Source organism: Triturus cristatus, chromosome 12, assembly GCF_964204655.1.
Source record: "Triturus cristatus chromosome 12, aTriCri1.1, whole genome shotgun sequence".
In the NCBI taxonomy this organism is placed as follows: domain Eukaryota; kingdom Metazoa; phylum Chordata; class Amphibia; order Caudata; family Salamandridae; genus Triturus; species Triturus cristatus.
This window is the reverse complement of record NC_140595.1, coordinates 286578392-286591627: the sequence shown is the minus strand read 5'-3', so window position 1 is coordinate 286591627 and position 13236 is coordinate 286578392. Positions and strand designations below refer to the sequence as shown.

Below are 13236 nucleotides of genomic sequence, written 5' to 3'. Positions count from 1 at the left end.
ATTAAACTTTACACTATTTTTCTAATTCAGTTTCGCATATTTATTACTTGGTGTTTTGACTTTATTACGGTTTTGGTACAGCATAAATACTTTAGACATTGCCCTAAGTCAAGCCTTTCTGTTCTGCTCCATAGCTACCAGGGGAGGCTTATTTAGTGAGTTTGAGGGTTCACTGTGACAAGAAGTGTCATTATTACTCGAGGTGGGCAGTTGCCTACCCTAAATAATAATCCAATTTTTTTTTACAGTCACCAAATAACTCTGGATTTAAGGAGAGTCAAATCTTCCTTGTTTAGTCCAAAAACCTTTATTGACAAAGTTGCATAAACATATTACATTCTTGCACTGAATCAAAGCACCCTGCACAAGAGCACAATTGAAAATCGCAAAGGGGACCAATAGCTCAAAACATAATAAAACGACAGCATAGCGAGTGTTATACAGGCACGTTTGGACAATAAACAGTCATTAGTGTGAGGCGCACAAGTTTCGGGGTAGGGGCGGGCCCTGCTGAGAAGGAGAAGGGACAGGGAAGGGAGGCCGATTACTATCCTACACCGGCGGCCGCCACGGGCGGGGTGCCGGCGGGGAGCACGGGAGAGGAAGCCAGGCACTGGGGAGAATGAGCAAGGAGGTATGACACAAAAGGCCCCCATATGTCGAGTGGGCGAGATCTAGCTGGTATTAGGTCCCAGAATTCCGACAATAGGGTCTGGCAGCGCGATACATCCTCAAGCCATTGAGCAAATTTAAGTGCAGGTTTGTTACCCCAACACATGGAAACCCTGCGCAGTGCGAGGAGTAGCAGCAAGGCGATTAGGCGGCGGGAGGCGTCCGGGCAGAATTTAACAAAGCCGAGGAGGCAGAGCGGCGGGTCAGGCTGGACCAGCGAGGAGGTGATCTCTGATACAGCAGAGCAGACCTCGTGCCAGTAATCGGCAACCTTGGGGCACAACCAGGCAAGATGAGCGAAATCCGCCGTAGGAGCTGAACAGCGTAGGCATCTGTCACTGAGGATAAGTCCCAGCTTGTGCAGCTGAATGGGGGTACGGTAGAGCCTATGCAAGTATTTAAAATGGTTAAGGTGCAGGCGATAGTTGGGGGACAATCGCTTAGTTTGGTTACAACAGTATAGCCAATCAGCTTGAGAGACATCTATGCCATGGTTCTCATGCCATGGTTCTCACCCCATGCCACCCGAGCGTGGTCAGTGGAGATGGAGGTGTCTGCTAGCGAGAGTGCGTATAGTTTGGTTACCAACTTCCGAGGGGAGGGAGGTGAATACAGGAACTCGAGAGCGGTCATCGAGGTAGGAGGCAGAGGGAACTCAGGGTGCAACCCCTTGTAGATAGCCCTCAGCTGACAGAAAAGCAGAGTGTCCATGGGGCCAGAGTCTTCGGCCAGGGAATAAAACGTAGTCTCCGGATAAAGATCCACGACCGTATTCAGACCCAGGCGGGTGGCATTTTTAGCCATGCCGGATGGCTGAAGAGGGGGAAAAGCCGGGTGCCGAACTATCGGCATCGAATTTGCCGAGAGCAAGGAGGCACTGGAGAACCGACAAAGTACCTCCCAAGCCCAGCGCAAGCTCTCACTGTATCTATTTCAGTACATGGGAGCTTGGCCGGGGCAAACAGGGCAGTGGTGAGCGGCCACGGGGCAGCAAGATCTGCCTCAACCGCCACGTGCGGCTGGAAAGGAGTGGGGTGAAGCCAAAAGTGCAAGAAACTGGCCTGAGCACACATTGCATAGAGGTTGAAGTTAGGGGCGCCGAGGCTGCCACATGACATCGGAAGGGTGAGAATGTCATACACGAACCTGGATTGCCTGCCGGCCCAGATAAGAGAGAGATGATCAATGAGAGAACCTTGCGAAAAAAATGGGCGGTGAGGGGAACAGGTATGTTCAGGAATAAATATAAGAATTTTGGGAGGACGGCCATCTTGGCAATGGCTATACGACCAGCTAACGACAGGGGCAGCTGGCTCTAAAGAGTGATCTTCGACTCAAGTCAGTCCATTGCATGACCACAATTGGCCCTCCAGAGTTCGTCCACGTCGCTGCTCAGCCAGACATCTAAATAGCGAGTGGGACCGGACGCCTAGACGAAAGGATAGTCCGAGGTGAAAGGAGTGGTGGCATCCGTGAGAGGGAAGAGGATCAACTTGTTCCAGTTTACCTGTATGCCTGAATAGCCCCCAAATCGAATGATCTCGTGTACTAAAGGACTAAGATGTTCCTGGGGGTGTCGGACATATAAAGTAATGTCGTCCGCATACTTAGGAACCAGGAGGGCGCGTGCCGCAAACCCGATGCCCCTCTGGGTGTGGTGTTGTCAGAGTCAGGCCGCCATGGTTCCATCGTGATAGCTAATAGCATAGGTGAAAGCGGGCACCCCTGGTGGGTGTCACGGCCAATAGGGATGGGATCAGATACCATGCCATTGATCCGTAGACAGGCGGTGGGTAGAGTGTACAATAATGAGACTTTACGAATAAAAACTGACCTGAAACCGAGACGAGGGAGGATAGAGAATAGGAAGGGCCATTCCAGGGTTACGAAGGCCTTGGTGGCATCAAGTAGGGCAGCCACCGCAGGAAGAGCTTGGTTGATTTGATGCAGGACGGAGAAGATGGTCCGAAGATTGTGGAGGGTTGCCCGGCCCGGTATGAAGCTGGACTGATCTGGGCGAGCCATGAGTGGCATTAGAGGGAGAAGACGCGATGCAAGCAGTTTGGCGAAGATTTTGTTATCAATATTAATGAGGGACAGGGGGTGATAGGAGTCACGCAGTTCGGGGGGTTTGTCCGGTTTTAGCAGGAGGGTGAGCATGGCCTCACGGAGCGAAGGTGCAAAGTGGCCACGTTCGAAGAACTCATTATACATGGCAGCCAGATGTGGCACCAGTAGTGGAGCGAAAGTCTTGCAGAAAGAAACGGGCAGGCCGTCCAGACCAGGGGCCTTGTCACCAGGCAGACCGTTAATGGCGGCAAGTTTTTCCTCCTTAGAGAAGGGCTCGTCCAGATATTCCCGGTGCTAGTTTGAGCCCTAAGAGCTCGAGGGTATCGAAATACTGATCGAGAGTCTCACGCGGGGGGGGTTGGATCCTGCAATGTACTGTTGCGTATAAAAGTCTGTGAAACGCGCCTTGATCTCCTTAGAAGAGGTTGTGTGAACGGGGCCACCGTCCTGGAGTGCCATGATGTAGGATGCAGCACGGGCCGGACGGAGAAGGTTGGCCAAGGTCTTACCCGGTCGGTCACCCTCACCGAAGCGGCGTGCCCTGGCCTCCCTGCCAAGGAACGAGAGCTCTCTGTTAGCCTCCTCAGCAAATTCAGTATGTTTCTCGCGAAGTCGGGCGATTGTGTCTGGGCTAGGGTCAAGAGCGTGAGAGGCGTCTAGGCTTTTAATTTCGGATTCTAGCTTAGTAAGAGTATTGCAGATGGAGCGTAGGACCCCGGACTGTTTAGAGATACACGCTCCGTGAATGATGACTTTGAAACCCTCCCAGAGAGTGAAAGGGGAGTCCACAGAGCCCTCATTGAGCTCAAAGTAGTTAGTGATAGCGGTCTGGATCTCGTCATAAAAGACAGAATCACGCAGAGCGGTAGAAGGTAGCCGCTAGGAGAAAGTGCGTCAGGGGGACAGCGGTAGATGGAGACCGAGTTGGACTGGCGCGTGATCTGAAAGAGTTTGCGCCATGTGATCAATGGAAGTGAGCCGGGAGAGAATATCTCTCCGCTTACCTCGACTAAGATACCTACCACCTGGTTTTAATTGGTTCTTTGGGCGTGCTGGGTGCCTTCTGAAGGTCACTAGTCTCTTTCAACGTGTTGGCATTTACTCTCACGCGTTGTACTGACAGCATTAAAGGCCAATCTGCAGCTAAGATGAAAAACCTGCCACCATGATGTTTTGTTTACATCCCCTTAGACCCCTCCTGTTGATGGAGGCCACTCATTAAAGTAGCGATCCCTCCACACGATAGGTGGACCCCCCTGGATCAACAAGTTCCAGCTCAACAGTAGGTCCACGCTTTCCTTGATAGAACTCACAATAAGACCTTGCAACTCCTCTAGGAGCTCAATTATCCATGCTGAATTCTTGATCCAGATTTCAGTTCTCTGATAGGTCACGGGTTAGAAGTTAACGAAAAGCATGCATTCCGTTTTCAAGGAGCACCACCCTGCCTTAGACTCTTGAAGACAAGTAACAGAAAACTCTGCCCTCTACCCCGTTTTAGCAGTGCTGGTCTAACAGACACTGCATGCAGCTTAGCTAAGGGGGGAGATTTGACATTACTGCACCTTGTGGAAGAGCACGGATGTTACCCTGCAACATACATAGAATATCCTTATACTTACTAAAAACAAAAATACTTTTTTTTAGCTTCATTTGGAAGTGATACTGTATAGTGGTATCTTCTCAAACACACAACCAGTAGTTTTCCAGCCATCTCCCCAATATTTGATAATCTAGTAACTTTGTTTCTTACCTAGAGGAGTTCTTTTTCACAACTTTCCACGGAGGTCTGCAAAAATGAAAGAGAAATGAGAACTGTTGTAAATAATGCCCTGATGGCTTATAGTAGGCGTGTTTTTTCAATTTAGATCCATACTTAAGACTCAGACTTTAGTTCACTATGACGCTTCACCACTAGACTGCAGATGAGGACGAGGGTCACCTCGGCTGTAAGTTATGTTTGAAGGTTTGGTCGAATGAGGGGTTTGCACTTTTATTAGTATAACAATTGTCCAGTGGGACTCATTCAAAAGTGGTACTTTCTTATGCACCTTAGAAGGAATAAACAGTTACCCAGACTTATTTATCAGACCAAAATTAATTACAATGAAGATAAAACACTAGACTAATATAGTTTGCATTTTGTAATGTTGTGACTCCAACAAAGTGTAACAATCAGCAAACTAAGTAATCATAGTGTAGACAACACAGTGCTCCAATGGTGATTTTTTTAAATATGTATATAACATACATAAAATACACTGTACAATTCCCAGTGGTTGTATGAATTGATTTTTAACATTTACTTTAGTTCACTATGACGCTTCACCACTAGACTGCAGATGAGGACGAGGGTCACCTCGGCTGTAAGTTATGTTTGAAGGTTTGGTCGAATGAGGGGTTTGCACTTTTATTAGTACAACAATTGTCCAGTGGGACTCATTCAAAAGTGGTACTTTCTTATGCACCTTAGAAGGAATAAACAGTTAACCAGACTTATTTATCAGACCAAAATTAATTACAATGAAGATAAAACACTAGACTGATATAGTTTGCATTTTGTAATGTTGTGACTCCAACAAAGTGTAACAATCAGCAAACTAAGTAATCATAGTGCAGACAACACAGTGCTCCAATGGTGATTTTTTTAAATATGTATACAACATACATAAAATACACTGTACAATTCCCAGTGGTTGTATGAATTGATTTTTAACATTTATAACAGGATTTGCATATGTGTGTGTGGAATCCCTTGAAGTTAAATTACACCTAACACAGAGGTCTTCAAACTTTTTGATTCTGAGACCCTCCTGTCAATAATATTTAGGCCAAAGGCCCCCCCACTGACAAAAATTTCTAGAACTTGATACGCCTCATAATTGACAACTACCGACAACCATAAACGCCCCCCAATTCCCATAGCAAATAATTTGTACAGTGGGGAAATAATATTAAACAGTGTTTATCAAACCCAAGGTCAGTGAGCATGGGGGCGTGGTCAAAGGTGTGGCTAAAAACAAAGGGCCTCATTTATGAGGAATTTGCGTAGAGCAGCGGCGCAAGTCTTCTTGCTGCGCTGTCCTACGCCAAAGTGAAAGGGAAGGAATGCACCCGATTTATGAAATGGTGAATTCCTGTCCTTTCCCACTGCGTTGGCACACAAAGTGCTGCCTAGCGCCAATGTAGGCAGGATTGTTTTTGTGCCGGAAGGGGCACCTTCCTGCACAAAAACAATCCTGAGAGGGGTTTTCCTCTTTCTATGCGAGCTGCAGAATGCAGCACACATGGAAAGAGGAAAAAACTAGGAGAAATGAAAACATTTCTCCTTGTTACACCTTCTGTGGGGAGGGGTAAGGTTTTGGCGCCGCCCAGGTTTACATGGTTTTGTATATCTGGGGCAGCGTCAAAATCCATGGGTGTTGAATGGGAACACCCGCCGCAATGCCCATGGAACGCCTACTTGACAGAGTAAGCCAACCCAGTGACTTGTGCTGCTTTGTTTTATTCCATATCTATGAGGCTATGCAAAGCCACGCAGGGTGACTTTGCATCGTCTCAGATATAAATAAGAAGCTTGTGCCACTGGAGGTTAAAAAAAAGTGACGCTCCGGTGGTGCAAGCTTCTCATAAATCAACCCAAAATATTTTGTTAGTTTTTTAGGTCTTTCACCATCAGGTAGCTACTAATAAAATAATGGGTAGCTTAAATGAAAAATAAATACATTTTTAAAAGTTGTTACTCAGTGAGAAATGCACTGTAGTACATTAGGAAACGTCTATTAGTTAATGCACTGCAGAGGTCTGTGTGTAACCAGAGAGCCACAGAATTAAATTTGGCTGGTGCAGTGGAGAACAGGGACTTGTGTATTTTTAGTACTATGAGTTCACAGCCTGTGACAGAAAGCACTGTGAATGTGTAAGTCATTATTTTATACTTGCATTACAGACATTATAGGATAGACTGCTACAAACTGTGCAAATTGTTTTAGGATAAAATGGAGCTTCCAAAATTGAGATTTTTTTTATACCAGACCATAAGTAATGCATTTTTTGTTTTTGCATAACCTTCCCTTTAACACCTCTTCAGGGGTGCTAAGCCCTGTGAAAATATAATTATGATTAAAAGCATGCACTTCACAGCCCAGTTGTTTACTCTTCCTACTACCCCAAAAAAAAATCTAAATCTTTGCCATCACAATGCTTGGATTGATTCCAGAAAATAAAGCCAGAACTGCTCCCAAGCACCCTTTACATTTGCAGATTAACTCGCCCACTAGCATTTCCTTCAGGCAAGCAGGCACCCTGGCACGATTGATTGTTTTACCTGTCTGCCCGTCCTTTTCCTTTCACAGCACAGGAGACTCAATTAACTTCAGCTGGAGCATTGAAGCATCCCGAACGATAGTCATTTTCCATGTTTTAGATTCCAGACATAAGCGAGGCATGGAAATGCGCAACCCCCTTCCCAGGACTCTACGGCACCCCTGGGGGTCGAGCCCCACAGATTGAACACCTCTGACCTAACAACCAAGAGGGAGGGTTCATCGACGTTTTGACCCTGTGTGACTGTTAGGGTCTCTTCAGGACACAGTCAACTGACTACCAGACCTACACATAAGAGAAACAGAAATAAAAACTACATTTCTAAGTCCCTTGCTTTTACATACTGTAAACTTCCATTAGGCACTCAATGAGTAACTAACCACCGTATAGTGAGTTCACTTGCCTACCAGAAAGAACAACCAGGTATTCGACCTATGAATAATAAAAGGCAATGAAAATAATTATCTGAGTTCCTCATAACTCAGTGCTCATGTGTATGTTTGTGGTTATGAGCACAAGAAAAGAATGTGCACGAACAGTGTGCATTAAAGGTGACTCATTCAGAAAGGGTAAGACAGTGGGACCTCAAGTCCTTATAAGACACATAAGTAGGTACCACTTTAAATGAGTCCCACGGGACAATTGTTATATTATTACATACCTGCCCTGGTCCACATGGGCAGATAGGGTTGTCCTTGCTAATTAACATGTATCTACACTTGTAGGCATATTTTAGGGTCGCATTTAACATACCAGTGGCCTATGAGTGGGAAAATGTAGGTCTTACAAGATTAATTCTCACTGTGGTGACCTCTTGACCTACTGAGTCTGTTAAAGTAAGCCCCACTGATTTTAGACAATCTATCCTATATTATTATAGTTTTTAGATCATAACATACTTGTCCTCCACCCCCAGCACAACATAATATTTGGTTACTGGTGACTGGACATAATTTTCCAATTTCCATTTTGTATTTAACAACTTAATGAATACTGGGATTAAAAGTTTTGGATCATTTCAACATAACCAATTTGATTATCAAATTGGTAAAGGTGATTTTTAAGCCCACGGCTAGAGCGTGATGATGTCCCTCATGCCATGGATTCATCTGTTAATTATTAAGGGAATTGTAGAGCACCTGGTTACTCCGAAGAGTGTCCCCGCACTAGACAGAAACACCATGTCATTGTCAGATACAGTCAAAAATGGATAAGGCCCAACTAGTTCTACTAACTCTGCCTAATGAGCCATGTCTTAAGTTTTTTACGGACCCTGGCCTCTGATTGGTTTGAGTCTCCGGTTCAATGGCATTGAGTTCCACAGCTTGGCTGCCCGTAGTCCAAAAGAGCTGGCACCCAGCCCCATTCTGTGCACTCTAGGGATCACGATAAGAGCGGTTTCACAGGATCTTAGATGTCTAGAGAGGATATAGGCTTTAATCCGGGGAAACAGATAGCTAGGACCACTCCGTTTCAGTATCCTATGCGTACAACAGAGTGCTTTGAAAGAGACTCTGTGCTTTATGTGGAGCCAGTGCAATTCGGCAAGATCCGCACTAATTGCAAGCCATTTCGGAATTCTTAGTAGCATCCGGGATGCTGCATTTTGTACTCTTTGAAGCATAGAGAGTCTGCCTTTGGAGACCCCAAGATAGAGCACATTACAATAGTCAAGCAGGGACTCCAAAAGAGCTTGAATTACCGTCTTTTTAGCGGAGTCTGGTATAAGCCCTAGAATCTTCCTCAACAGCCTCAACACTCCAAAACAAGTGCCCACCGTGACCTTGATATGACTCGCTGCGCATAAAAAATTATGCCCAGATCTTTCACTCTGGGTTTAGGGATCAAAGTGGGGCCCAGTTCACAAGGTCACCATTCGGAGGTCCAGATTAAAGGTTGTTTCTCGAACACCATTACCTTGGTCTTGTCTGCACTGAATTTCAGACAGCTGGCATGTATCCATGCCCTGAGGTCACCCAAACAAGATTTAAAGTTTGCTGTGGCACTGCCATCGTCTTGTGCCAGTGTGATGATTAGCTGAGTGTCATCAGCATATGACACCATTCTCATGCCATGGTGCTCAATTATGTCTGCCAGGGGCCGGAGGTGCAGGTTGAAAAGAGTAGGACTCAGTGCTGAACTCTGTGGCACTCCCTGCTGAAGGGGAATGATATCAGAAGTGTATCGCTTCTGGAGCACCTAAAAAGAGAGCTTGTGAAGGAAATCTGCAAGCCAAACAAAAACTCTTCCCACATGCCCTGTGCCCACACCATTCAAGCAGCACAGCATGCAAGACTGTGTCAAACACTGCATGTAGATCAAGCATGACAAGTGCAGCAGTTTTCCCTTTATCTGCCACTCTTTGTAGTGTCTGAGGCTAGAAGCAGGGCAGATTCCTTGCTATACTGTGGCCTAAATCCTGATTGTGTCTCATGAAGAAGACTATTCTCAGCAATGAACTTTATTAGTTGAAAGTTAACATGCTTTTCAGCCATTTTCGCCATGAAAGGAAGCAGGGAAATTGGACTGAAATTCTCGGGTTGAGAAGGGTCCAGTGATGGGTTTTTAAGGAGAGGAATTGCTTCCACTCAGCTGGAAGTTGACCAGCTTCAAATGAAAGATTAAGTACAGTACATAATATAGGAGCAAGGGCAGTAAGCCCACGCTCCAGAAAAGCCGGGGGCGCAGGGTCGAATGGAGAGCCAGATTTGATTTTGGCACCTAGAGAGCAGGAGTTTTCCACTGAGATGCTCTTAATCATAAAGGAGCCTTCTGGAGTAGGATAAGAAGTCATTTTCAGCAGAGAGAAGCTGTAGTTCTCAGCAGTTTCTGAAAAAGAAGCATAGAGGGATGAGATTTTATCAGAGAAAAAGTGGGCAATCTGATTGCATCTACAAATATTTTGGTGCTCTCACAACTGACACTGCGTTAAAGGACGTGAAAGACTAACTATTCTAAGAATTTTGCAGGGAGTGTTTTTAGCCTTGTCTATCTTTTGTGTAAAGAGTTGTGTTCGAGCAAGCCTAATCTCTTTATGGTATTGCTTTAGCGCAAGCAGGTAGATATCTTTGTATAGAATGCAATAGCTCTTTCGCCACTTACGTTCCAAGCGCTTGTATGACTTATTGATCTGCAGAAGGTTCTCCGTAAACCACACCGCAGAAGGCCTGGAGCAAGAAATATTCTTCGTCCTCCAAGGGACTATGGATTCTAGAGCCTCCTCAATCCAGGCCAGAACCTTCTGACTGGCAACCTTGGGGTTGACCTTAACCACTGTTGGGTGCATGCAATTTCCCTATTATTTTCTGCTAATGACTTGAGCTGTTTCAACACTTGGGTTTCAGTACAGGATTCAAAAGTGTCAATCCCTGATGTCTTTTGCCAGAATAGACAATTCCTTAATAAGAAACTCTGGAATTCTTCAATACTAAATTAAATTTTGTGTTACACAAGAACAATAAATGAAAGAGTTTTTTCTAAATGATCTATCCAAGTACATGTCCTGCACTAGAGAGGCTTTGTGTTCTAGTTTTCATACCAGATTTGAAAAATCATGGCGGACTCTTAGCCTTAATTCTTTCCTGTGGGACTCAACCTTAGATGGACCAACTGGATGCGAGGTGTGGATTACGCACTAGGAGTAAGTAAGGTAGGAAGAGAGTATGGCTGCACACTTAGCACACACACTGGACATAACCACGTCAAGTGGTGGACCATCAGGCCCAAAAGAACATGTATGGGACAGTGTCTTAGAAAAGCAGTGTGAGCATTCTTTGAGTATCTCCTGCAGCAGCAGCATTGTTACTCCCTTCTGATCAGAGAACTATTCAACAGACCTCTACTTTGGTTAGTAAAAAGTCTTCCGCCTATGGTTTTATACCTTACTGTACTACATGAAAAGCTATGAGGATAAGCCAAGCTCTGACACTGCATTTAGAATAAGAGAACTTTGTAACCTAGAAAATATAGGTCTAGTCTTCCAATACCAGCACACCCCAAGTCTATATTACGATGGGGAGATGATTCCATGTTACCAAGGACAAAATGCCACTGTATTCTGCTCATTAATCATTGTATCAAGTATCTTCATCAAATTGGCTCAATAGATAGTAATAATGACTACAACTACTATAATGCATTTGTTAGAAAATAAAAGTCCACAATGAAGCATCACGTCCTTAGTGACATGGAGCTAGGTGGTACCCTTGGTGTATATGGCTATTGGGTAAACAATATCAGTTGATTTCACCAGAAACAAAACAAAAGTCTAGCATCAAAAATATTTCAGAGCCAAGGGATCGGGTACAAACCAATGGTCAAATTTCACTTATTAGTCATTTTATTTACCTAAATTCCACAGTACATAGCACTTGCTCAGTATTTAATTTGTAGTAATATATAGCCACATTAGATGATCTAGAACTTGCGTTTTCTCCATGCCCTGTTTATACTATTTTAAATTTTATCACTTATACCATCTAAAAGAATAGAATTTACAATATTAGTTATGACATCGTAAATCACATATTTTGTAAGAGCTTCGTAGAGTGGCAAGTTATACTCAATGTAGGTTGGGTACAGAGTTGAATATTTTGTGTTTGGAGGTGCACGAGTTACAATAATTTGAAGGTGTTGCTTAAATTATAAATTAAAGAATTAAAATGTTTGTATGGTTTGAGTTTGGTTTGTACTTAAAGAATAAATAATGTCAATAATTTAAAGGTGGTGCTTGGTTTACTTTAGAATTTGGAATGTTTGTTCATTTTACGTTTGGTGTGTTTAGAAAGAATAAGTAAAGTTATCCTAACTGTTATTTAATTGAATTTGAATGTTTTTTTTATTTTTAATCAAAATGTGTTCTGAATCTTAGCGTTTACTGTCTTTGAGTGGAGTGTCACTAAGTGGATTGTGGTTCAGTAGAGTCGAGGAAAGTGTCAAAGTGTACTGAGGAAGACTGTAGTGTCGTAGTGTGGAAATGTGGATTTTCCTGGTCAGTTATGTCCCCTATCTTGGACCCCAACGGTTCTATATGCATGTTACAAGTACATGTATGTTCCCTCCAGTTCCAGTTTCTAAGACGCAAACATATGTGTGTCTACCGTCAACATGTTCTCTGTCAGATCCGCCATCACAGGGCTGGATATTCGATTCCTAAGTATGAAAGGCCACCGACTTTATATGGCTAAGTTACTTCATTTTTACAGTTCAGGCAAGTAGGCCCGATTCTGTCCTCAAAGCCTTTCCCTGCTCTCTGTCTCTGACAGCTTCAGCTTGAGCTCGCATCTGTATCCATGAACTTTGTCCTACTCCCTGTGCAGCTAACGGTGCCTGCCTCGGCCAGTTTTCGCATGCCTGCCAAGAAGCTGTATTTCACCTTCGAATTATCTATTTTGCTCTCCAGCCGATGCATTCCTGTCTAGTGATTTAGGTAAACATTTCCTTTAGCTCACAAGCAAAGGACTCAGCCTTTCCGTCCTCCTGCAAGTGATTCATAGCCCTGCTGCCATGGAAAGTTTTCTGTCCCTCGCATCTCATATAGACACTTAGACGCTTGTACACGCACACAGTCAGTATAGAATAGATTCTGTCCGAGAGTCTCTTCCTTGTGGATAACATAGTTCTTTAAACATAGGATGTTAGATATGATTTGGGATTAGGTTGACTTGACCCCCCAGACTTCTCGTCTCCACATGTAGAGCTAAATGTCAAGTCCCCTTCACCCCCTAGTTGCACGTCAATTACACGTCATGCTGCCGCGCGCGCATCTATGCCAAGTATTATCTTATAGATCCACCTATGTCTGATAATCCTAACCAATCATGTTTCTTTTATTCCTTATTACGCCTAGTTTCGATTATGTCACTGTCATGTCACTTTTCTTATCAAATGTTACGCCTTCTACATTCGTTTCATTGTAATGCACTTATTATAAAAATACATGTCTGTTAATAAATTATTGTACTTCACTTCCTGAACCCTCGTGGTGACGGAACCTGAAGGCCGCGACTCGAGTCGGCCATTTTGAATGGAATAAAGCCCATTAGAAAACCTCTTATACCACGGATTCTGCCTCTTGTTATTTTGAGCTATTTTACTTTATTTAAGATCCCGTATGAAATTCAGTCCGGTATTTTTATTTACCACATAATGGCGCCCGAATAGGGACAC

At 44.2% G+C, this 13236-nt stretch overlaps 1 protein-coding gene across 1 annotated transcript in view; it reads right to left on the bottom strand.

Annotated features, from left to right (window-relative positions):
* The window catches only part of INSRR (insulin receptor related receptor), a 627856-nt gene that overhangs the window by 179325 nt on the left and 435295 nt on the right, over positions 1-13236 (bottom strand). The window contains exon 11 of the mRNA XM_085637005.1: positions 4496-4531. Within this exon, the coding sequence (XP_085493131.1) occupies positions 4496-4531 (36 nt within the window). The remainder of the gene's footprint in view (positions 1-4495; positions 4532-13236) is intronic.